The 26643-nt window shown below is 45.6% G+C and overlaps 4 protein-coding genes across 4 annotated transcripts in view; all 4 read left to right on the top strand.

Moving 5' to 3' along the window:
• The first annotated feature begins 6654 nt into the window (after positions 1-6654).
• The window catches only part of LOC121009435 (cytochrome P450 2G1-like), a 71366-nt gene continuing 51377 nt past the window's right edge, over positions 6655-26643 (top strand). The window contains exon 1 of the mRNA XM_040442547.1: positions 6655-6769. The gene's annotated coding sequence lies outside the window, so the exon portion shown is untranslated. The remainder of the gene's footprint in view (positions 6770-26643) is intronic.
• The window catches only part of LOC121009424 (cytochrome P450 2G1-like), a 172138-nt gene continuing 152170 nt past the window's right edge, over positions 6676-26643 (top strand). Inside the window, exon 1 of the mRNA XM_040442535.1 lies at positions 6676-6769. The gene's annotated coding sequence lies outside the window, so the exon portion shown is untranslated. The remainder of the gene's footprint in view (positions 6770-26643) is intronic.
• LOC121009425 (cytochrome P450 2A5-like) overlaps positions 6685-26643 on the top strand; it is a 99750-nt gene continuing 79791 nt past the window's right edge. The window contains exon 1 of the mRNA XM_040442536.1: positions 6685-6769. The gene's annotated coding sequence lies outside the window, so the exon portion shown is untranslated. The remainder of the gene's footprint in view (positions 6770-26643) is intronic.
• Positions 12250-12740, top strand: LOC121009434 (trypsin-like). Its single transcript, XM_040442546.1, has one exon. It carries the CDS (start codon positions 12265-12267, stop codon positions 12679-12681), a length of 417 nt encoding a protein of 138 aa, XP_040298480.1. The 5' UTR covers positions 12250-12264; the 3' UTR covers positions 12682-12740.

Below are 26643 nucleotides of genomic sequence, written 5' to 3'. Positions count from 1 at the left end.
GGCCCGCTGTAAAAAGAATACCACACCCAAGTGAAAATATTTTGAAAAGCATACCTTTGAATATAGCAATCTGTTTTAAAGGTGCAGAACTTAGACTGACATTAGGGGCTGCCCTGTGGTTGCATAGTGAAAAGTGTGGCATCCCTATTTCTGGAACCTAAGTCAGCTAGACAAGTAAGATGTGAGGAAAACTGCTTTGAAGAGACACCTTGGCCTATTAACTGTGCAGAACTCCATTACAGGTGGTATCTGCAAATGGTTTGTTCTTATTGTAATGTAATGCTGTGCTATGTTAATGTACACCCAGCATGACCTGGTATGTGGTTGGCAGGGACAGGGTTAACCCCTCCACCCCTTTTGGCAAGAGTGGTCTGATACTGCTTTCTGTCCAGGTAGAGAGTTCTAGTCTAGTAAGTGAGTAGGGAGGAAGCAAGTCCATGTGCTCCTTCTCCTTAGGCCTCAAGAATTAGAGCAGTGGCGTACTAAGGTGTGTGTAGGGGAGGGGGGGGGAGGGGGGGTCTGCCCCGGGTGTCTGCTCTCAGGGGGTTGCCAGAAGCAATGAGCGCTTCCATCAATACAGATGGAGAGCTCATTGCTGGAGCACTGGGAGCTGTGGTCCTGTCACTCACCACTTAGCTCCCAGCACTCCTCCCCTCCTTCAGGCCGGCAGCGCACAGAATGGTGAAGCAGGAAGACTTCTCCCCGCTCCACCATTTAACCTACAGGCACAGATCGCGCTGCCGGCATGTGTGGGCGGAGCCTGCAGTTCAGAAATGTGCATAAACTCTGCCCACACAGTGCTGCAGAGCGATCTGTGCCTGCAGGGAAGAGAGGTATGTGAGCTTCAGGAGTGGGACAAGGTGAGTAGTTACTGTGTTTTTTTTAATACAGAGGGGGTACAGAGGGTTTTATTACTATGGAGGGGGCACAGAGGACGTTATTACTATGGAGGGGGCACAGAGGACTTTATTACTATGGAGGGGGCACAGAGGACTTTATTACTATGAAGGGGGCACAGAGGGCATTACTACTATGGAGGGGGCACAGAGGGCATTATTAATGTGAATGGGGCACAATGAGCATTTCTACTATGGAGGGGGCACAGAACCAAAGGGCATTACTACAATGAAGGGGGCAGAAAGGGCATTATTACTGTGAAGGGGGCAGAAAGGGCATTATTACTGTGAAGGGGCACAGTGGGGATTTCTACTATGGAGGGGGCACAGAGGGCATTACTAGCACAGTGGGCATTACTACTATTAAGGGGGCGCAATGGGAATTATTACTGTGAAGGGGGCACAATGGGCATTATTACTATGAAGGGGTACAGTGGGCATTATTACTATAAAGGGGGCACAATGGGGATTATTACTATGAAGGGGATACAATGGGTATTATTACTATGAAGGGGGCACAAAGAGGGCATTACAACTGTGAAAGGGGCACAGAGAGGAAATAACTACTGTGAGAGGGGCACAATGTGGGCATAACTACTGTGAGAGGGGCACAATGTGGGCATAACTACTGTGAGAGGGGCACAATGTGGGCATAACTACTGTGATAGGGGCACATTGTGGGCATAACTACTGTGAGAGGGGCACAATGTGGGCATAACTGCTGTGAGGGGGCACACATCTGTACAAAACTACTGTGAAGGTTGTATAATAAAGGGAAATACTACTGTGAGGGAGGTTATGGGGGGGTGCCAAAGAAAGGGCCCGCCTGTGAGAGATAGAACTCCATCTTGTATATCCTATATCTATCTGAACCAGAGTTCAGTTAGAGGTTATTAAAATTGTCAGCAGACAACCCCCCCCCCCCCTTCTTCCTGTTCTATTTTTATAAATGCTAGCTTTTGTTCTAAGTTCTAAGTTTAAGATCCACTTTCTGATAAATATGTTTCATTTCTTCTGTCTTTGTGGTTTTATGTGACACACGGCTGTTGGGCGTCTACCAATAATTATGGTATAAGATTGTCTGCTAATTTACAATAAAGGAGATTACTGATTACAACCATTGCGTGTATCAGCCTTCTCTGTGCACATTATGCTATTTGAATTCGGAACCGATAATCATAGACGCAGGGGTAATTGCCCTCACACCACCCCGGGTGCCAAACACCCTAGGCATGCTACTGATTCAGAGGCTAAATGGCCTTTGTGAAAGCTACTGATTCTGCTATAGCAAGAAAGAGAAAGAAAGAAGAACAAGGTAACCCATGATTACATCAATACAAATTTTGCTGCTTCTGGGGGATTACAGTTATCCAACCCCTAAAATGCCTGCCTTACCAGCCTCCCTAGAATCGCGGGGAACGCTAGGGAGGCTTTTCCCCATCGCAGGCTGCTACTGGCTGCTCCCTCGTTACCGAATGTTTTTATCCGTGTGACGAGGAGATGCAGCGGCGGCTGTGCGGGCATCAGAAGCGACGCGGGAGTCGGGGAGCAAGGTAAGTAGAATCAGTGTGAGGGGCACAGGCAGTAGGGGAGGCATTTTAGGGGGTGGATAACCCCTTTAACCATGTCCTGGACAGATGTACCTCTAAAACATCTCCCAAGGTGGATACTACAGCCACAGTCACCAGATTACAACTACCAGCCAGAGACTCTAGAGAGACTTTAACAAGATTACATACTGTAGGAAGGCGCAAGGGTCCGTCATTGACGGAAGATATGTGTCACCGAGATTCCTGGCCTCGGTGAAGTAAGAGCCGGTATTTTCAAAGTGTCAGCGGCAGCTAGTGCTAGTTGCTATTTTAGTATGGCTGTAAGCTGATCTGGGCCGGCTCTTACTGGGAGTAGCCAAACTGCTGGGTGGGTGGCTCTCCCCACGCTCAGGCCGGGTATTTGCTGGCCTATATCCAACCCAGCCAGTAGTCTCAGCTGTGTGTGTATTAGGCTACTTTCACACTAGCGTTCTGCTGTCCGCTCGTGAGCTCCGTTTGAAGGGGCTCACGAGCGGAGCAGAACGCTTCCGTCCAGCCCTGATGCAGTCTGAATGGATGCGGATCCGCTCAGACTGCATCAGTCTGGCGGCGTTCAGCCTCCGCTCCGCTCGCCTCCGCACGGCCAGGCGGACAGCTGAACGCTGCTTGCAGCGTTCGGGTGTCCGCCTGGCCGTGCGGAGGCGTGCAGATCCGTCCAGACTTACAATGTAAGTCAATGGGAACGGATCCGCTTGAAGATGACACCATATGGCTCAATCTTCAAGCGGATCCGTCCCCCATTGACTTTACATTGAAAGTCTGAACGGATCCGCTCAGGCTACTTTCGCACTTAGAAATTTTTCTAAGTTATTAATGCAGACGGATCCGTACTGAACGGAGCCTCCGTCTGCATTAATATGATCGGATCCGTTCAGAACGGATCCGATCAAGCGCAAGTGTGAAAGTAGCCTTACTCCTCTCTGACAGTGGAGCGCTGTCAGTCCCTGGGTGTTTTGGGATCTGAAAACTTGTGCCGTGCAAAAGGGCTGGGAGCCGCATGCTGAGAAACAGGCCCCTAAACCATGCTGTGGACCACAGGTGGAGAAACTGCAAACCAGGTGAAGGTTTTTGTTCTGTGGACTTTTCATGGTGTGAACAAACATCTAGACTGCAAAATGTCACTTTTTGTTTTTCCTGAACTGTTTAAGTTAAAGACTTTGTCATTGCCTCTATACTGTGTCCGCTAGCCTGTCTACCAGAGCAAATCCCCAAAATACCAAGAATGCTATTATTTGCTACTTTGCCAGCCTCCATACCTTGCCATCTGGGAAAAGGATTTGCATTGCGTACAGGTTACTGTTGGACGCACTACAACTGCTATTTTGCACTCAAGTAAAAAGAGACATTTATTCTTCTACTTCTAGCCTGGTTTCCTGACTCCTTCTAAACATGCAGTATGCTGGCCATTGCATTACATCTCCTGCCAGACACCCATGCAACCACCAACATTGAAGGCACCCCAAACTACCATCAGGCAGGAGGCCCAAGTAGGAGAGCATCTGGTACACCCTCCTCTCACTGCACCAGTCCTAGGGAGCAATGCCCTGAAGGAAACCACTGTGACACATTCAATAGTCAAAGCCGCTACCACTCTCATCCTCTGCTCTGGCTTCTCAAGGGCTCACTGCAACTACTTCTGTAGCTGTGTAACCTGTGATATCTGTGAAACTGCAAAGCTGTGTAAGTACTGTTAGTCCATGCATGCTGAGAACTAAGTGATGTGCTTGAACTTGATTCTTCAAAAAAAAAAATATATATAATTATTGTAAAATTTCCTCATCATTACCATCACTGGTGCAAGGGCCCATGCCTTGCACCTCACAATTCCTCACCATCAAGTTCAACCTGAACCACCATTAGGTAGGAGAACCCCAAGACTAGAGTGTGCCCCAAGGGCTGGGGAGGAGTGGACATAGACCCCACAGGGAAATTTCCCAGTGAATCGATGCCCAGGGGCCCGACTGAGTCCTCCAGACGGCCACCTGCCAGGTACATAATGATTTGATGCTCTAAGCATCAATTAGGGATTTATGTACCTGGCCAACGGCCACAGATGCCCTCCTGAACTCAACTGTATCACTGACCTGAGGATGGTTATAGAGTTGAATATTGTGGTGCGGGCGGTAATATTTTGGGCTGCACTGCAGTATTTGCTTTTGCTGAGGCAGAATATTCTGTCAATTTGGTCCCCCCTACCACATGGGCCCACTTATTTTTTTTCAGCAGCCACTTTATGTTCCCAATCCACCCATGCCCGAGGGGGGAAAAAGGCACACCCTTCCCATCATGGCACAGCCCACGAGAGCCTCAGAATGGATAACAACTACAACCACCATTGTTGCTACTATGATCGGCGGAGACGGAGTGTCTGCTGCATATTAGGCCTCTTGCACACAGCCGTTGTGTGCCCGTGGCTATATTGCGGTCTGCAATACACTGGCACTGGCCCGTGTGCACTCCGCATCACTGATGCGGACCCATTCACTTAAATGGGTCCGCAATCATGGAGATGCGGAAACAGAAGCACGTATTGGAACACCACGGAAGCACTACGGAGTGCTTCCGTGGTGTTTCTGTCCATGCCTCCGCACCGCAAAAAAATAGAACTTGTTTTTTTGCAGTGTGGACGTATCACGGACCCATTCAAGTTGAATGGGTCTCGATCTGTCCTGGCTGCCGCACGGACGTTGCCCGTGCATTGGGGTCCCCAATGCATGGAACGGATGCACAACATTTGTGTGCAAGAGGCCTTAGTTTCTATGGAGCTCCTTCCTGCAGCAGTGCTCTATAGGTACATAGTATATTTCTTATTGACTCTGGAGTCTGTGAGACAAGAAATCTTATGTTTGCTTTTTATAGTTCCCTATAGGAACTATAAAAAAAAAGTGTAAAAAAAGGTTTTTAAAAATAATAAAAATTCAAATCACCCCCTTTCCCCAAAATATCATTATATTTATGTAAACAATTTAAAAAATGAACATCATGGGCATTGACATGTGCAAAAACATCCATAATATTAAAATATAAAAATATTTTTCCCATACGGCAAATGAAAAAAAAAAAATCAAAATGGCCGATTTGCCATTTTTTTGTTGCTTCACCTACCACAAAAAATTAACTAGAAAGTGATCAAAAAGTCATACACACCCCAAAATTGTATAATTGAAGCACAGATTGCCCCGCAAAAAAAAAAAAAAAAGCCCTCAGCTTCAAACACATAACTGCAAAAAAGTGAAAGGGGTCAGAATATGGCTATGAAAAGAAAACATTTTTTTTCAAAGCTTTTATTGTTTTTCAGTATTAGGCTACATCCACACGACCCTATGGGTTTTGCGGTCCGCAAAAAAACGGATGACATCCGTATGCCATCCTTATTTTTTTGCGGATCCATTGTAACAATGCCTAAAACAGACAAGAATAGGACATGTTCTATTTTTTTTGCGGTGCTACGGAACGGACATACTGATGCGGACAGCACACGGTGTCTTTCACCATGCATGTTTGAAATGTTAAAGAAGTTTTCCCAAAAATTTGAATATTTCAGACATGCCACCTAAATGCTGTAAACTAAAAAAAATATGTTATATTTACCTTTGTCTGTGTGTCGCTGGTCCGGACCTCCTGTCCCTGCTTGTTTACAGCGTTAACCTGCACATACATACAGGACGTGACGGTTACAACCAATCACTGTCCTCATCAGGCCAGTGGTGCAACAACCCCAAAAAAGTTGCACATTCTTGCACCTGCATGGCTTGCGGCAAATTTTGCACCTTCATGATGCCAGTTTTCTGGCATACGGAAGTTGATAAATGTCCCTCTATAGGTGTAGTGCAGTGTAGAGGCTCTAATGATTTGCTTCTATAGTCAATGATAATGTCTGTAAAGCGCTGATCAATATGTAAGTGAATATAATAAATATATAAATAAATAAATATTGGGGGAAAAAGCTGTAAAAAGCACAAACAAAAACATAGAAATAAAACAACTGCAATCAGAAGGCACTATCAGCCGCAGGAACTTCTTTTTTCAGGCTTTTTTTCTCTTAATGTTTTTTTCAGGGCTTTCACAACCTTGGTTTGCCCTTCCCCATGGTAGGTGCTGGTCGCACTGCTGCCTGTAGGTTGTATCCATTTCCTAGAGAGCTGGGGACACCCCCTGTACTGTACACGGTGCTGCTTCCTGCTCATGTGGGGAGGGGGCAGACGACGGCCGGAGCCGCACCAAACAAGCCTGACACCACGTCCTGTTCACACCAGAGGGAAGAAGACGCAGAGCCGGGTCCGGGTGAGAACGAGTCCTCTGCACACTCCTTTCTTCCTGTCCTGACTACATTACAGCGGGGGCCGCCGGGGGTCGCTGAGCCACTGTTTTCGGGTCCTTCTCCTGCTGCTGCTGCTGCTGGACAGAAGCAAAACTGATCGTGCGATAGAATAGACCATCTGTGCTTCTGCTTCTGCCTTCCCTCACATAGGTGAATAGGAGAAGCGGGGGTCTTGGGGGTAGAGCTGCCGGGTCTTAGCAGACCCTCATCAGCTCTACCTGGTACAAAGATCCCACAGAAGGCTGCTCTCCCCTGTAACTGGGGCTCCACTGTATGTATGCCTCAGATACCGGGGAGATAGTGCAAAATACTAAATAAGGTGTCTCTCCCAGAGGTCTTTTAATGACCTTTTTGGGGGATACATTGTGTGGCAAAAATACATAGTTAAAAATAAAAGGCTAAAAATTTTATATGAAGATACAAATAAAAGAAATACATAAATAAAAATGAAAAAGTGCAAAATAAGAAAAAAAGAATGTCAGTATCCCCCGGAGGACATTTCAATTGCTTCTTGGGGGAGGGGACACATAGTGTATCAAAAATATATAAAAAAAACAATGAGGAAAAAAAGAATGTAAATGCAAATTAAAAAAATGTCTGCACCCTCTAGAGTTCTTTTAATGACCTTTAGTGGGACATATTACATACAGTCAGGTCCATAAATATTGGGACATCGACACAATTCTAACGTTTTTGGCTCTATACACCACCACAATGGATTTGAAATGAAACGAACAAGATGTGATTTAACTGCAGACTGTCAGCTTTAATTTGAGGGTATTTACATCCAAATCAGGTGAACGGTGTAGGAATTACAACAGTTTGCATATGTGCCTCCCACTTTTTAAGGGACCAAAAGTAATGGGACAATTGGCTTCTCAGCTGTTCCATGGCCAGGTGTGTGTTATTCCCTCATTATCCCAATTACAACGAGCAGATAAAAGGTCCAGAGTTCATTTCCAGTCTGCTATTTGCATTTGGAATCTGTTGCTGTCAACTCTCAAGATGAGATCCAAAGAGCTGTCACTATCAGTGAAGCAAGCCATCATTAGGCTGAAAAAAACCACAACAAACCCATCAGAGAGATAGCAAAAACATTAGGCGTGGCCAAAACAACAGTTTGGAACATTCTTAAAAAGAAGAAACACACAGGTGAGCTCTGCAACACCAAAAGACCCGGAAGACCACGGAAAACAACTGTGGTGGATGATCGAAGAATTCTTTCCCTGGTGAAGAAAACACCCTTCACAACAGTTGGCCAGATCAATAACACTCTCCAGGAGGTAGGTGTCAACAATCAAGAGAAGACTTCACCAGAGTGAATACAGAGGGTTTACCACAAGATGTAAACCATTGGTGAGCCTCAAAAACAGGGAGGCCAGATTAAAGTTTGCCAAACAACATCTAAAAAAGCCTTCACAGTTCTAGAACAACATCATATGGACAGATGAGACCAAGATCAACTTGTACCAAAGTGATGGGAAGAGAAGAGTATGGAGAAGGAAAGGAACTGCTCATGATCCTAAGCATACCACCTCATCAGTGAAGCATGGTGGTGACAGTGTCATGGCGTGGGCATGTATGGCTGCCAATGGAACTGGTTCTCTTATATTTATTGATGTGATCTGACAAAAGCAGCAGGATGAATTCTAAAGTGTTTCGGGCAATATTACCTGCTCATATTCAGCCAAATTCTTCAGAACTCATTGGACGGTGCTTCACAGTGCAGATGGACAATGACCCAAAGCATACTGCAAAAGCAACCAAAGAGTTTTTTTTTTAAGGGAAAGAAGTGGAATGTTATGCAATGGCCAAGTCAATCACCTCACCTGAATCCGATTGAGCATGCATTTCACTTGCTGAAGACAAAACTGAAGGAAAAATGCCCCAAGAACAAGCAGGAACTGAAGACAGTTGCAGTAGAGGCCTGGCAGAGCATCACCAGGGATGAAACCCAGCGTCTGGTGATGTCTGTGTGTTCCAGACTTCAGGCTGTAATTGACTGCAAAGGATTTGCAACCAAGTATTAAAAAGTATGCAGAAAAGACAAAGGTAATAGTGGCTCACTGTACCTTCAACAAAGGAGTGGTGCTACAAAGCCCCGTAGATCCACCCAACCAACACATTTATATTTAAAGAAAGTTAAAGATTGGGCTGAGCACTCAAATACTGGAATACTGCATATACAAGGTAATAAATTAATAATATTTAAGGCATACACAATAAAAGCGATATAAAACTGACATATATAACAAATATGGACATATACGTCCTAAAATAAACTTTGCATTAAATGGATCCAAATAAATGTGGCAATATATTGCAATGTAATATCAGTTGATCTTCTCACATGAATATTTTGGCAAAGATCTTATAATCTGTATTTAAGAGCGATATGGGTCTATATGAACCCATATCGTATCCATCTTTATCCTTTTTCAACACCAAGGTAATCACTGCCTCTCTGAATGATGGAGGCAAAGCGCCTGATACACAGGATTCATTCAGGACCTGCAAAAGAATTGGGAGAAGCGATTTAGCGTGGTACCTATAGAGCTCAAACGGCAAACCATCAGGGCCCGGGGATGAGTTATATTTCAGTAGTGGAAGAGTCAATCGCAGCTCCTCCAAGTCAATAGGGCGCTCCAGCATTTCCCTGTCCTGTAGTTCTAACTGGGGAAGCCCTAATTGTTGTAGATATTGCTCCATATCGTCCCGTCCAAGCGTAATATCCGACTGCTAAAGCCCAGAGTAATATTTCACAAATTCCTCCCTAATCAGCGCTGAGGATCTCACCCTATTACCTTTTGCGTTCCTAATCTCACTTATAGTAGTAGCCACTCTCTGGTTAGCAACCAACTGTGCCAAAAACTTTCCTGTTTTACCCGATTCGCAGAAGCGATTTTGGCCCTGGAAAAGAAGTTTATGTTGAGCTTTACTATACAGATGTATCTTAAACTGTGCATTGGCCTCTTTTAACTGGGTTATGTTTTGCTCATTATGGTTAGCAATCAGTACACCCTGTAATCTCCTAATTGTCTCTGTCAACTGTTGTTCCCTTTGACGAAGTTCAAATCTATACCGGTTAATTTTAGAGAAATATATACCTCTTATATGGGCCTTCAATGCATCCCACACATAATGAATATGAGTCAAGCCTACATTGAATCCCCAAAATTCTTGTATTTCATAGTCTACCTGACCCTGCTCTCCTATCACATCCAGCCAGTGCGAATTCAATTTAAAAACTCTGCCTGAGGCTGGAGGATCCGCCTCTCTGAGCGAGATCAGGACAGGAGAATGATCTGAAATTCCATGGGGTTCGTACTTCATTTTCACAATTTGATGACACAAATCTCGACTTGCAAAAGCCAAATCGATACGGGACATTGACCCATAGGACTGGCTGAAGCAAGAAGAGATTATCTTATCGCCTTTATTAGCACAATATCTGTCGCAGGTTCTGGGGTAACCAATAGAGAATATTTTCTCATGTTTGGAATTTGGTTATTTGGGGTTGAGGAAGTCCTCATGGATTCCTTGGTCCCTACAAATGGTTTGGAATAAGCTTAAGATTTTCAAGGTATCTCACTCTTTTGCTTTTACACCCGTGTGGGTGAATAGGAATTTGACGGAATTTTTTTAAATCACTGATTATGTTTATTGGTCACGTAGGGGAGTGGTTAATATGTGTCACCTGTTCGTACGGGGACACTTTAAATCCCTCTCTGATTATAATTTCACGGAAAATACACTATTAGATGTGTTTATGTATTCACGTTTAAAACACGCCTATGAGGCTACTAGGAATAAAGGTTGTATTTGTCCACGGGAGAATGTATTTTTTGACTATTGTTATATATAGTAAATATAGTATATAGTAAATTGCGAACAATATTGGCAACTGTAACTTTTTATAAAAGCTCATGTAAATGGGAGCAAGAGCCCTATTGCTTACCACTGAAATGGCCTAGTATCTACAGGAATGTAAGAAAGGTTACATTCTCTAATGCCCATAGACTAATTCAATTTAAAGAGAACCTGTCACCATGATTTTGTGCATAGAGCTGGGGACATGGGCTGCTAGATGGCCACTAGCACATCTGCAGTACCCAGGTCCCACAGCTCTCCGCGCTTTTATTGTGTTAAAAAACAGTTTTGAGTGATATGCAAATTAGCTGATATGAGTCCTGTAGCCGGAGATGAGTCAAGCGTCAAGGAGCCCAGCACCGCCCCGCGTCCTCCGAATCTCCTCCTTGCCGGCTGACGTCACAGAGCTGGAGCGCCGAAATCTCACGATGCGCGAGCTAGCGCATGCGCAGTGTCGGCATCATGTTCATTCCCTGTGCTGGCATCAGCACAGGGAACGAACTACGCATGCGCTAGCTCGCGCATCGCGAGATTTCGGCGCTCCAGCTCTGTGACGTCAGCCGGCAAGGAGGAGAATCGGAGGACGCGGGGCGGTGCTGGGCTCCTTGACGCTTGACTCATCTCCGGCTACAGGACTCATATCAGCTAATTTGCATATCACTCAAAACTGTTTTTTAACACAATAAAAGCGCGGAGAGCTATGGGACCTGGGTACTGCAGATGTGCTAGTGGCCATCTAGCAGCCCATGTCCCCAGCTCTATGCGCAAAATCATGGTGACAGGTTCTCTTTAAGATCCTTCATCGGCTGTACTATACACCAAAAATCCAATCAAAATTTTCCAGGAATAAAGGCCGGGACTGCCGCTGCCCGAAATGTGGGTATGTGAATGCGGATTTTAGGCATTTACTCTGGGAATGTAGCAAAATAAAAAGGTATTGGGAACAAGTTTTTGAAACCCTACAAAAGGAGTCCTCTTCGAGGTACAGTCCTGGGATGGTCACAGTACTGCTGGGAGACTATGCATCAGATATGGAAGTCCCGGCCAAGGTTAGACAGATCTGGATGAGGGGTTTGATGGTGGGAAAAGTTATTTTAGTCAGACATTGAGGTTCTGTCTCTCCACCCGCGATAAATGAATCGATCCTGTATCTTCAACAAATTAAAGTATATGAGGATATGGAAAGGAAATGGAGAGCGGCACGCAAGACTGTTCAGACATAACGTTTGATATAACTACGTTGGGTGTTTCTGCTTTGTGTTTGAGCTGGTAGTGACGACAGCCAAGGGGGGGGGGGGAGATGGGTGGGTATATCTTTATTACATGTATTAAGCATGAATTTGCTGCCTTTTTCATAATCTCTGCTGGAGTCTACTATCCGTTTATAGGATAGAGATCTATTTTTGTATAGTTTTTTTTTGTACTGGCTGTTTTTTCTAGTATGATGTATTTTGTGGTTTATTATGATGGAAATAAAAAAATCTTAAAAAAAAAAAAAGAAGTCAAAGAAGGCACCGAACAGTTCATTAACTCTGCCAAGGTTATCAGACATGGAAGCTACAACTCCAGAACCCTGGACTACGACATCATGTTGATCAAGTTGGCCTCTCCTGCCACCCTCAACTCTTACGTCAAGACTGTGCCTTTGCTCACTGGTTGTGCCACTTCTGGCACCACCTGTCTGATCTCTGGATGGGGAAACACCCTCAGGAGTGGAACCAACTACCCTGACCTCCTGCAGTGCCTGAACGCCCCCATCCTGACTGCCTCCCAGTGTAGCAGCGCCTACCCAGGAGAGATCACCAGCAACATGATCTGTATTGGATACCTGGAAGGTGGCAAGGATTCCTGCCAGGGTGACACAGGTGGACCTGTGGTCTGCAATGGACAACTCCATGGTGTTGTCTCCTGGGGATATGGCTGCGCCCTCAGGAATTTTCCTGGGGTCTACACCAAGGTCTGCAACTTCAACTCCTGGATCTCCAGCACCGTTGCCACTAACTAAATCCTTCAGTCACCTATTTTCTTGACCTAGTTCACCAATCACATCGATAAATGTGACATTGCCTCTAAAAAAAAAAAAAAAAAAAAGAATCTAGGGGAGTAAGTTAGCATAATTCAGTCATCTAGAATAGGTGGGTGGGAATTTCTGTGGTAACTTGATGAGCTTACTAGTATAATTCACCCCAGTGACGTGACCTATTAGGGATCGTGACAGTAGATGTATTCATAGATGTTCTTTTCATAACCTTGTGTTTTATTGATTGGAGATGTACGTGGGGGCCTTAACCTAAGGGGAGAGCCAGAGTACGTAGAAACAAAGTACCTCTGCTCACCCGTCAGGTCGAGGCGCCCACCTATAGAAAACTAAATATCTCCAATTCTGCATTTAAACCACCAGGTACCAGTGAGTTAAAATCAAATATAAAACGTGACTCTATACGAGACATTTTTCTAATAAAATTTCCTCCTCTCCAATCTGGATTTACACTTTATATGACTGCGTAAGAGAGACCTGAAGGATCCTAGTTGTGGTGGGTCTTAAGGTGTTAGTGGTGTTCAGAGACTCTCTTCCTTAGAGTTCTTTTTAGTGCGGCCCACATATTGCTTGTCACAAAGACATTTCAGTACATAGATGACGCTCTTACTATTACAGGTTTAATACTCGTTTATCTCAAATGAAAATGAGCTAGTCGTTGATAAAATCTTCATTGTTTTCCTAGAGAAGTTAGTCACTCTACAGTTACTACAGCTGTTGCATCTGAAAAAGCCACTTAACTGCAACTAGCTGCCTATAGGGTTCTTTCGCGATTTTTTGGGAGGTTTAATTGTTGGTGAAACTTTCAAACTTAGATTCGCTGCTTTTGAGTAGACTATCCTCTGGGTTGTACTCATTTCGGGGCCTATTACTCTATCCTTCAAAATAAAGTGCCAGTGTCTGTGTATTATCCTTTAATTTTTTTTTATAATTGGCGTTAAATTGTAAAATAATCTGTATAGATTCGGAATCTATTTCTCTATTTTATCAATAGGTTCAAGAAAAGGTACTCCTATCCAGTTTTCTAACTTTTTCAAGAGATGTCTCTATGTGTTTGACTGGATAATCCTTAATTATAAATTGTTCTGTCATCTTGAGTGCCTCCAGTTCAAAAGCTGTATTCTGAGTGCAGGCGTCTCAACTGTCCTGTTGGCACATTAAGTAGCCACCTAGGAAGGTGGCAACTAGAGTGTAAAATAAAACTATTTTTCGCTGTTGGTTTATAATACGTGCAACAGTTCAGTCTGCCTGAATCAACTTTTATTATTATTATTATATATACATAATACAGACAATTGCACTAATCATAAACAAAACGAGTTGCAGACTGGTACAGAAGGACAGAGGACCCTGCCTGTGAGGGCTTACAATCTACATGGTATAGGAGAAGGACACAGTAAGTGCGGGTGAAGTTGGTCATGGTGGTATAGAGTCAGCTGGGTCACTAGTTGTAGGCTTGTCTGAAGAGGTGGGTTTTCAGGTTTCTTTTGAAGGATTCCACTGTAGGTGACAGTCTGATATGTTGGGGTAGCGAGTTCCAGAGTATGGGGGATGCACGGGAGAAATCTTGGAGGCAATTGTGGGAAGAGGTGATAAGAGGAGAGGAGAGAAGGAGGTCTTGTGAGGATCGGAGATTGCGTGTGGGGATGTATCGGGAAAGTAGCTCAGAGATGTAGGGAGGGGACAGGTTATGAATGGCCTTGTATGTATTTGTAAGTACTTTGAAGTAAATTTGCTGGGCAATGGGGAGTCAGTGAAGGGATTGGCAAAGAGGAGAGGCAGAGGAGTAATAGGGTGAGAGATGAATTAGTCGGGCAGCAGAGTTGAGGATAGATTGGAGGGGTGCGAGAGTGCTAGATGGAAGGCCACAGAGGAGAGTGTTGCAGTAGTCTAGGCGGGAGATGATGAGGGCATATACAAGCATTTTCACAGATTCAAATTTAAGGAAAGCACAAATGCAGGAGATGTTTTTGAGTTGGAGGCGACAGGTGGTGGAAAGGGCTTGGATGTGCGGTCGGAAGGAAAGGGCAGAATCCAAGGTCACTCCAAGGCAGCGGATTTGGTTGACCGGGGAGTGTGCAGCCATTGATCGTGATCAGGGCCGGTGCAAGGATTTTTGCCGCCCTAGGCAAGATAAAAATTGACTCCCCCCCTTATCAGATGATCTGCCCATATCATGTTCCACCCCTTTCTCAGTTTTTTAATTAAAAGAACTGCTATGTTTCCCTTAGGGTTAATCCAGCTTCTTGTAGCTGTCTCTTTTTGCGGAAAGGAATTGCGGGCCCATACAACGTGCGGCCCCGATCTGGAACTGCGGACCCGGATCCGCAATTCCGATCCTGAAAAAAATAGAAAATGTCCTATTCTTGTCCGCAATAGTGCCGGCAATGTGCGGTCCGCAAAGTGCGGAACGCACATTGCCGCTGTCCGTGTTTTGTGGATCCGCAAAACACACACGGATGTGAGGTAAATTAGTTTCCAATGTAGTATTAATAATAATAATAATAATAATAATAAACATATTGCATTGTCTACTTACCACCAGGACAATAAGATGATCTGGTCTCTGGCTGCAGTCTGGCTCTGGGAACTCCCTTGTCACTCTCTCCCCCCCCCCCCCCCCCCTTGTCACTCATTATTCCCCCCCCTTGTCACTCATTATTTCCACCCCCTTGTCATTCATTATTCTCCCCCCCCTTGTCACTCATTATTTCCCCCCCCCTTGTCACTCATTATTTCCCCCCCCCCTGTCACTCATTATTCTCCCCCCCTTGTCACTCATTATTTCCCCCCCCCTTGTCACTCATTATTCTCCCCCCCCCCTTGTCACTCATTATTCTCCCCCCCCCCTTGTCACTCATTATTCTCCCCCCCCCCTTGTCACTCATTATTCTCCACCCCTTGTCACTCATTATTTCCCCCCCTTGTCACTCATTATTCTCCCCCCCCTTGTCACTCATTATTTCTCCCCCCCTTGTCACTCATTATTCTCCCCCCCCTTGTCACTCATTATTCTCCCCCCCCTTGTCACTCATTATTCTCCCACCCCCCCCTTGTCACTCATTATTCCCCCCCCCTTGTCACTCATTATTCTCCCCCCCCTTGTCACTCATTATTCTCCCCCCCCCTTGTCACTCATTATTCCCCCCCCCTTGTCACTCATTATTCTCCCCCCCCCTTGTCACTCATTATTCTCCCCCCCCCCTTGTCACTCATTCTACCCCCACCTCTAGTGTAGCGTGGCCGAGCTCTGTTCGATCCGCGGTACAGGAGCATTTGTTTCCTGTACCCGACCGGACTGACAGGAAGTGCACACTAAGTGAGCACTTCCTGTCAGTCCGGCCGGGTACAGGAAACAAAAGCTCCTGTACCGCGGACCGAACAGAGCTCGGCCACGCTACATTAACAACAACACAGAGCAGGATTCTTTAGAGCGGCAAGCGCTCAGCCTCAGCCGCTCAGGCGGCGCCGCCGGCCGCCCCCAACTTTTATAAGCAATTATTTATTTATTTATTTTTTTACCGCAACGGGCGCCGGGCGCCCCCTGCTGCATAGCGCCCTAGGCGACTGCCTAAGTCGCCTTACTGGTGGCGCCGGCCCTGATCGTGATAGATAGGTCTGTTGGGGAAGTTGAGCAAGATGGGGGAAAGATGATGATGAATTCTGTTTTATCCATGTTAAGTTTTAGAAAGCGAAAGGTGAAGAAGGATGATATAGAAGATAGACATTGTGGGATTCTTGATAGTAAGGTGGTGATGTCTGGACCAGAGAGGTAGATTTGTCTGTCGTCAGCATAGGAGTGATACTGAAAGCCATGGGACTCTATGAGCTGTCCTATGCCAAAAGTGTAGATGGAGAAGAGCAGGGGTTCTAGGACAGAGCCTTGCGGGACACCAACAGAAAGGGAATTAGATGAGCAGGTGGTGTGGGAGTGAGAGACACAAAATGTCCGTTCTGTGAGGTAGGATGTGATCCAGGAGAGGGCCAGGTCAGTGATGCCAAGAGATGAGAGAGTTTGCAACAGAAGGGAGTGGTCGACAGTGTCGAAGGCAGAGGACAGGTCAAGGAGAAGGAGGACAGAGTATTTTTTCTTACTTTTGGCTGTTAGTAGGTCATTGGTGACTTTAAAAAGGGCAGTCTCAGTTGAGTGGTGGGGTCGGAAGCCAGATTGTAGGCGGTCAAAGAGGGAGCAGGAGGAGAGGTGAGAGGACAGTTCTGAATGGACATGTTCAAGTAGCTTTGAGGCATACGGAAGAAGTGATATGGGGCGATAACTGGACAAAGCAGATCGGTCAAGTGAAGGCTTTTTAAGGATGGGTGTAATGGTAGCATGTTTAAAAGCAGAGGGGAAGACACCAGAGGTTAGTGGTAGGATGAAGAGATGAGTTAGGGCTGGGATAAACACTGTGGTGAGGTTAGGGATGAGGTGGGATGGGATTAGGTCAAGTGCACAGGTGGTCAGATGAGATCTGGAGAGTAGAGTGGAGAGTTTTTCTTCTGTAATGGTGGAGAAGCGGGTTTTGGGAGAAGAGGACCGAGCTGTTGTGTAGAGGGTCCGTGGGGACTGTGTACTGAAGCTTTCTCTGATGTTGACTATCTTTTGTTTGAAGTATTTGGCAAAGTCTTCAGCTGAGATGAGAGGAGAGGGTCGGAGAAGGGAGTTAAAAGTGTTAAAAAGTTGTTTAGGGCTGTGGGACAGGGAAGATATGAGAGATGAGAAGTAGGCCTGTTTTGCATCAGCGAGTGAGGATTTGAATATGAGGAGGGATTGCTTGTATGCGGTGAAATGATCTTTAGAATGGGATTTCTTTCATCGCCGTTCAGCAGCCTTGGAAGCTTGTCTGAGTTTTTTGGTCAGGTTGGTGTGCCAGGGTTGTCTGTTAATTTTTCGGGTTTTGTTGTGTGTGAGGGGGGCAACAGTGTCCAGAGCTGTACTTATTGTGGTATTATATAGGGTGGTGGCAGCATCTGGGTCTTGGAGGGAACAGATGGTAGAGAGTGGGAGAAGAGAGTCAGAAAGCAAGCGAAAGTCAAGATGTTTAAGGTTCCTGTGGGGGTGTGATAGTGTGTGGGAGCAGCAGAAGAGACCAATGAAGAGAAGGTGAGTAGGTTGTGGTCGGATAGGGGGAGAGGCGAATTAGAAAAGTTAGCTAGGGAGCAGAGGCGGGTAAAGATAAGATCCAGAGTGTGACCATCTCTGTGGGTGGGAGCGGAAGACCACTGTGATAGGCCAAAGGAGGAAGAGAGTGATAGGAGTTTAGAGGCGGCCGAGTGGCAGGTGTCAATAGAGATGTTAAAGTTACCAATGATGATAGTAGGGATGTCGGTAGAAAGAAAGTGTAGTAGCCAGGTGTTAAACTGGTCAAGAAAGATGGTGGCTGGGCCTGGGGGGCGGTAAATGATGGCAACTTGAAGGTTGGAGGGAGAGTAGATGCAAACAGAGTGTACTTCAAATGAGGTGAGCGTAATGGAGGGTGGCAGTGAAGTTGGGCTGTAGGAGCAGGTGTCTGATAGGAGAAGACCAACTCCTCCACCATGTTTGCAGCCGGGGCAGGGGGTGTGAGTGAATTGAAATCCACTATATGAGAGTGCAGCAGGGGAGGAGGTGTCAGAGGGTGTCAGCCATGTTTCTGTGAGACCCAGAAAGGAAAGTTTTTGATAGATAAAAAGTTCATGAATGTAGGACAGTTTGTTACAGACAGAGCGTGCATTCCATAATGCGCCTGCAAGAGGAACCAAAGGAGCAGGGGTCAGAGGAATGGTTATTAGGTTTAAGGGGCTGTAGAAATTTGTAGAAGGAGATTTGTAGTGGGTCATGGAGGTGATAGTGGAGATTTGCTGAGGGGGGCCTGGATTTGAAGAGATATCACCAGCAATAAGGAGAAGCAGAGAAAGTGTTAATAGGTGAGAATAAGAGAGGGAATGAGGTATATGTGTGTTTGGGAAGGAAGTGTTTTATGTTGTCAAACAGGGTTGTGCAGGTGAAAAGGTAAGATGGAGGGAGAGATGAATAGTTCCTTGCTGGGTGAATGGATGTGGGGGTATTTCAGGAGGTTGTGGAAAAGTGGGAAGAGTAAGATGAAAAATTGAAACATTGTTTGCATTAACTATGCCTGTAATTACCTTTCGTCCAATTCTGGTATAATTCAGTATGTGCACTTAAGAGTTGCACTTGAGAGATGTTGCATTTGGAAAGACCAAGGTCTGAAAAGACCTAGGAACTTAGATTTATACCACTCAGTGTTCAATCACTGACCAAGAGGGAGGGGGCTACATTTGGCCTAATCAAGGGAGGACCAGATACAGGGGTGAAATAGTCAATGTAAACTAATACTCAATGAATCCAGCAGGGAAAGAGATATTAACCCCTTAGGGACGCATGACGCATGACGTCCCTAAGGGTTTAAACCGCTATTGCGGCGCAGCGGGGGTTAATTGTGACAGGATGCCCGCTGAAATCATTCAGCGGGAATCCTGTCACAACGCCAGGGGGGTTCATGTGACCCCCCCGTATCGGCAATCGCCGCAAACCGCAGGTCAATTCAGACCTGCGGTTTGCGGCTTTTACCTGCGGTTGCGGCGGTGGTTGGCGGTGCCATCGGGTCCCCATGCGGCTGCGGGGGGGACCCGATGGCATGGAAGGCAGCGCGATGTCTAAGGAAGGCATCACGCTGCCTTCCGGTGAAGAGCCTGTGAGATCCAGCCCCCTGGATCTCACAGGCCCCGGAAGCTGTATGAGTAATACACACAGTATTACTCATACAGCCAATGCATTCCAATATTCCAGTATTGGAATGCATTGTAAAGGAATATACCCCCCCAAAGTTCAAGCTCAAAGTGGGACAAAAAATAAAGTGAAAAAAAAAGTTGAAAAAATAAAGTTCTCCCCCCCCCCCAAAATTAAAGTTTCAAGTAAAAATAAACAAAAATGTCATTTTCCCCAAATAAAGTAAAAGAAAATTGGTAAAAATTTTGGGGGGAAAGAAAAGTATACATATTAGGTATCGCCGTAAACATATCACATGACCTAACCCCTCAGATGAACACCGTAAAAAATAAAAACGGTGCTAAATAAACCATTTTTTGTCACCTTACATCACAAAAAGTACAACAGCAAGCAATCAAAAAGGCGTTTGCCCACCAAAATAGTACCAATCTAACCGTCACCTCATCCTGCAAAAAATGAGCCCCTACCTGACACAATCGCCCAAAAAATAAAAAAACTATGGCTCAGAATATGGAGACACTAAAACAATTTTTTTTTGTTTCAAAAATTATATTATTGTGTAAAACTTACCGTACATAAATAAAAAAAAAGTATACATATTAGGTATCGCCGCGTCCGTATCGACCGGCTCTATAAAAATATCACATGAACTAACCTCTAAGATGAACACTGTATAAAAATTTCAAATAAAAACTGTGCTAAATAAACCATTTTTTTTCACCTTACACCACAAAAAGTGTAATAGCAAGCAATCAAAAAGTCACACGCACCCCAAAATAGTGCCAATAAAACCGTCATCTCATCCCGCAAAAATCATACCCTACCCAAGGTAATCTCCCAAAAACTGAAAAAATGATGGCTCTCAGACTATGGAAACACTAAAACATGATTTTTTTTTTGCTTCAAAAATGAAATCATTGTGTAAAACTTACATAAAAAAAAAAAAGTACACATATTAGATATCGCCGCATCCGTGACAACCTGGTCTATAAAAATATCACATGATCTAACCTGTCAGATGAATGTTGTAAATAACAAAAAATAAAAACGGTGCCAAAACAGCTATTTCTTGTTATCTTGCCTCACAAAAAGTGTAATATAGAGCAACCAAAAATCATATGTACCCTAAACTAGTACCAACAATACTGCCACCCTATCCCGTTTTTTTTTTTTAAATGGGGCCACTTTTTTTGAGTTTCTACTCTAGTTGTGCATCAGGGGGGCTTCAAATGGGACATGATGTAAAAAAAAAAACAGTCCAGCAAAACCTGCCTTCCAAAAACCGTATGGCATTCCTTTCCTTCTGCGCCCTGCCGTGTGCCTGTACAGCGGTTTACGACCACATATGGGGTGTTTCTGTAAACTAAAGAATCAGGGCTATAAGTATTGAGTTTGGTTTGGCTGTTAACCCTTGCTTTGTAACCAGAAAATAATTATTAAAATGGAAAATCTGCCAAAAAAGTAAAATTTTGAAATTGTATCTCTATTTTCCATTAATTCTTGTGGAACACCTAAAGGGTTAACAAAGTTGGTAAAATCAGTTTTGAATACCTTCAGGGGTGTAGTTTCTAGAATGGGGTCATTTTGGGGTGGTTTCTATTATGTAAGCCTCGCAAAGTGACTTCTGAACTGGTCCCTAAAAATTGGGTTTTTGAAAATTTCTGAAAAATTTCTAGATTTGCTTCTAAACTTCTACGCCTTGTAACATCCCCAAAAAATAAAATATCATTCCCAAAATGATCCAAACATGAAGTAGACATATGGGGAATGTAAAGTAATAAATATTTTTGGAGGTATTACTATGTATTATAGAAGTAGATAAATATAAACTTGGAAATTTGCAATTTTTTACAAATATTTTGTAAATTTTGTATTTTTTTATAAATAAAAATGATTTTTTTTTCCCAGTGTCATGAAGTACAATATGTGACGAAAAAACTATCTCAGAATGGCCTGAAAAAGTCAAAGCGTTTTAAAGTTATCAGCACTTAAAGTGACACTGGTCAGATTTGCAAAAAATGGCCAAGTCCTTAAGGTGAAATAGGCCTGAGTCCTTAAGGGGTTAAAGATCTAATCAGACATACCAGGATTTAGAAGGAAAGATGAGAGGGGTGGACAATATCAGACTCTGGAAAAGTTGGGTGCAGCAATTGGGTTCAAATCAGACATACCAGGATTTAGAAGGAAAGGTCTGAAAACTTTTATAGTAATATCCAAAAATACCACCTCTGTCCTACTGGTATTCGCAGTAAACCGTAAATTGTAATTGTTTTTAATTAATATCCTCAAGGAAAAATTTCAAGGATGCCTCATCACTAGAGTTGAGCGAACACCTGGATGTTCGGGTTCGAGAAGTTCGGCCGAACTTCCCAGAAATGTTCGGGTTCGGGATCCGAACCCGACCCGAACTTCATCCCGAACCCCATTGAAGTCAATGGGGACCCGAACTTTTCGGCACTAAAAAGGCTGTAAAACAGCCAAGGAAAGGGCTAGAGGGCTGCAAAAGGCAGCAAAATGTAGTTAAATCCCCTGCAAACAAATGTGGATAGGGAAATGAATAAAAATAAAAATAAAATAAATAAAAATTAACCTATATCATTTGGAGAGAGGTCCCATAGCAGAGAATCAGGCTTCATGTCAGCAGAGAATCAGTCTTCATGTCATAGCAGAGAATCAGGCTTCACGTCAGCCAAAACTGGAACAGTCCATTGTCATATATTTAGGCCCCGGCACCCAGACAGAGGAGAGCGGTCCCATAACAGAGATTCAGGCTTCATGTCAGCAGAGAATCAGTCTTCATGTCATAGCAGAGAATCAGGCTTCACGTCAGTCAAAACTGGAACAGTCCATTGTCATATATTTAGGCCCCGGCACCCAGACAGAGGAGAGAGGTCCCATAACGGAGATTCAGGCTTCATGTCAGCAGAAAATCTGTCTTCATGTCATAGCAGAGAATCAGGCTTCACGTCAGCCAAAACTGGAACAGTCCATTGTCATATATTTAGGCCCCGGCACCCAGACAGAGGAGAGGGTCCCATAGCAGAGATTCAGGCTTCATGTCATAGCAGAGAATCATGCTTCACGTCACCCAAAACTGGAACAGTCCATTGTCAGATTTTTAGGCCCCGGCACCCAGACAGAGGAGAGAGGTCCCATAGCAGAGATTCAGGCTTCATGTCATAGCAGAGAATCATGCTTCACGTCACCCAACACTGGAACAGGCCACTGTCAGATATTTTTAGGCCCCGGCACCCAGACAGAGGAGAGGTTCATTCAACTTTGGGTTGCCCCGCAATATAATGGTAAAATGAAAATAAAAATAGGATTGAATGAGGAAGTGCCCTGGAGTACAATACTATATGGTTAAGGGGAGGTAGTTAATGTCTAATCTGCACAAGGGATGGACAGGTCCTGTGGAATCCATGCCTGGTTCATTTTTATGAACGTCAGCTTGTCCACATTGGCTGTAGACAGGCGGCTGCGTTTGTCTGTAATGACGCCCCCTGCCGTGCTGAATACACGTCCAGACAAAATGCTGGCCGCCGGGCAGGCCAGCACCTCTAAGGCATAAAAGGCTAGCTCTGGCCACGTGGACAATTTGGAGACCCAGAAGTTGAATGGGGCCGAACCATCAGTCAGTACGTGGAGGGGTGTGCACACGTACTGTTCCACCATGTTAGTGAAATGTTGCCTCCTGCTAACACATTCCGTATCAGGTGCGTGTTGACAAAACTTTTCCACATCTCTGCCATGCTAACCCTGCCCTCAGAGGAGCTGGCCGTGACACAGCTGCGTTGGCGACCTCTTGCTCCTCCTCTGCCTTCGCCTTGGGCTTCCACTTGTTCCCCTGTGACATTTGGGAATGCTCTCAGTAGCGCGTCTACCAACGTGCGCTTGTACTCGCGCATCTTCCTATCACGCTCCAGTGCAGGAAGTAAGGTGGGCACATTGTCTTTGTACCGGGGATCCAGCAGGGTGGCAACCCAGTAGTCTGCACACGTTAAAATGTGGGCAACTCTGCTGTCGTTGCGCAGGCACTGCAGCATGTAGTCGCTCATGTGTGCCAGGCTGCCCAGAGGTAAGGACAAGCTGTCCTCTGTGGGAGGCGTATAGTCATCGTCCTGCGTTTCCCCCAGCCACGCACCAGTGATGGGCCCGAGCTGCGTTAGGTGCCACCCCGCTGTGAACATGCTTCATCCTCATCCTCCTCCACCTCATCCTCGCCCTCCAGTAGTGGGCCCTGTCTGGCCACATTTGTACCTGGCCTCTGCTGTTCCTAAAAACCTCCCTCTGAGTCACTTCGAAGAGACTGGCCTGAAAGTGCTAAAAATGACCCCTCTTCCTCCTGGGCCACCTCCTCTTCCATCATCGCCCTAAGTGTTTTCTCAAGAAGACATAGAAGTGGTATTGTAACGCTGATAACGGCGTCATCGCCACTGGCCATGTTGGTGGAGTACTCGAAACAGCGAAACAGGGCACACAGGTCTCGCATGGAGGCCCAGTCATTGGTGGTGAAGTGGTGCTGTTCCGCAGTGCGATTGACCCGTGCGTGCTGCAGCTGAAACTCCACTATGGCCTGCTGCTGCTCGCACAGTCTGTCCAGCATGTGCAAGGTGGAGTTCCACCTGGTGGGCACGTCGCATATGAGGCGGTGAGCGGGAAGGCCGAAGTTACGCCCATTATCGCACACCACCAGGCCGGGCTTGAGACTCACCGGCAGCAACCACTCGTCGGTCTGTTCTATACCCCGCCACAACTCCTGTGCGGTGTAGGGGCCGGTCCCCCAAACATATGAGTTTCAGAATGGCCTGCTGACGTTTACCCCGGGCTGTGCTGAAGTTGGTGGTGAAGGTGTGTGGCTGACTGGATGATCAGGTGGGAGAAGAGGAGGAGGAAGCCGAGAAGGAGGAGAAGGCAACAGGAGGCAAAGAATGTTGCCCTGCAATCCTTGACGGCGGAAGGACGTGCGCCAAACAGCTCTTCGCCTGGGGCCCAGCCGCCACTACATTTACCCAGTGTGCAGTTAGGGAGATATAGCGTCCCTGGCGGTGCTTACTGGTCCACGTATCTGTGGTTAGGTGGACCTTGCCACAGATGGCGTTCCGCAGTGCACACTTGATTTTATCGGATACTTGGTTGTGCAGGGAAGGCACGGCTCTCTTGGAGAAGTAGTGGCGGCTGGGAACAACATACTGTGGGACAGCAAGCGACATGAGCTGTTTGAAGCTGTCTGTGTCCACCAGCCTGAATGACAGCATTTCATAGGCCAGTAGTTTAGAAATGCTGGCATTCAGGGCCAGGGATCGAGGGTGGCTAGGTGGGAATTTACGCTTTCTCTCAAATGTTTGTGAGATGGAGAGCTGAACGCTGCCGTGTGACATGGTTGAGATGCTTGGTGATGGAGGTGGTGGTGGTGTTGGTGGTACATCCTCTGTTTGCTGGGCGGCAGGTGCCAACGTTCCTCCAGAGGCGGAGGAAGAGGCCGAGGCGGCAGCAGCAGAAGAGATAGCAGGGGGAGCCTGAGTGAGTTCCTTGTTTTTAAGGTGTTTACTCCACTGCAGTTCATGCTTTGCATGGAGGTGCCTGGTCATGCTGGTTGTGCTAAGGTTCAGAACGTTAATGCCTCGCTTCAGGCTCTGATGGCACAGCGTGCAAACCACTCGGGTCTTGTCGTCAGCACATTGTTTGAAGAACTGCCACGCCAGGGAACTCCTTGAAGCTGCCTTTGGGGTGCTGGGTTCCAGATGGCGGTGGCCAATAGCAGACGGACTCTCTTGGCGGCGGGTGTTCTGCTTTTGCCCACTGCTCCCTCTTTTGCTACGCTGTTGGCTCGGTCTCACCACTGCCTCCTCCTCCGAATTCTGAAAGTCAGTGGCACGACCTTCATTCCATGTGGGGTCTAGGACCTCATCGTCCCCTGCATCGTCCTCCACCCAGTCTTCCTCCCTGACCTCCTGTTCAGTCTGCACACTGCAGAAAGACGCAGCAGTTGGCACCTGTGTTTCGTCATCATCAGAGACGTGATGAGGTGGTATTCCCATGTCCTCATCATTAGGAAACATAAGTGGTTGTGCGTTAGTGCATTCTGTCTCTTCCACCCCTGGGGAAGGGCTAGGTGGATGCCCTTGGGAAACCCTGCCAGCAGAGTCTTCAAACAGCATAAGAGACTGCTGCATAACTTGAGGCTCAGACAGTTTCCCTGATATGCATGGGGGTGATGTGACAGACTGATGGACTTGGTTTTCATGCGCCATCTGTGCGCTTTCTGCCGAACTATACAGTTCGGGTTCGCTCATCCCTACTCATCACCCTTCGAAACAAAAAAGATGTCATCTATATAACGATGCCATAGCACCAGGTCTGTCCCCAGCCTACGCCGTATGCCCCCACGTACATCTCCAATCAATAAAACACAAGGTTATGAAAAGAACATCTATGAATACATCTACGAATATATATATTTACACCGGTTTTTAATACATTTTATATAATATATTGCATGTTTTTTGTATCTTAGTCATATTAGGACCCATTCAAAATGTTTAATGCTACATTTAAGCAGTTCTCGTGATAAACACATCTTATGAGAATAAAACGCATCAAAAATGCATGAAAACCGCATGCGCATTTTTATGTTTTTCGAACAGCATTTGTTCATTTATCTTGTTTTTAGATATGCAAGTTGAAGATTATGGTTACTTGGTTGATATTTCACAGAATATTGAACATTTTAAGATAATCCACTTCTGATTTTACTTGGATCCTGAATCCTGGTTTTCCAAAAGCCTTTCAAGAGGTATAAAAGGGGAAGTTAGTTGCCCCAGCAGGTCACCACTGAGGAAGGGGTAAAGTGGAAACCCCGAAACACGTTTGGTCAGGACCTGCTATATTTATGGATGAGCAACTGTATATTTGCCTTTATCCACCGTCTTCTTTGAAGAACTGCAGATTGAAAGATATCCCTCTGGAATCCCACTGACTCCCTGGTGTTGCCAGACACTGGCTGTACTATACACCTTGAGATTTCTGCGAACATCTGAACGTATTACTCATCACAAACTTGGTCAATTGAGGACCATATGAACGGGCCTTTTCACAAAGGACACTTACAGCAATAGAAGCCGTCCGGAAAGGTAAAAGGCGTTTTAGGCAGTGTGATACAGTGGGACGCCACAAATACACCGCAAATCCTTCTGCCATAT

The sequence above is a fragment of the Bufo bufo genome, chromosome 8 (assembly GCF_905171765.1).
Source record: "Bufo bufo chromosome 8, aBufBuf1.1, whole genome shotgun sequence".
In the NCBI taxonomy this organism is placed as follows: domain Eukaryota; kingdom Metazoa; phylum Chordata; class Amphibia; order Anura; family Bufonidae; genus Bufo; species Bufo bufo.
Note: the sequence above shows the minus strand (reverse complement) of the source record. Positions and strands in the feature narration are given on the sequence as shown.

What these genes read in the sequence shown, in the direction of transcription:
- LOC121009434 (XM_040442546.1), top strand. Translation starts at nt 12,265, where the DNA reads ATGTTGATCAAGTTGGCCTCTCCTGCCACCCTCAACTCTTACGTCAAG.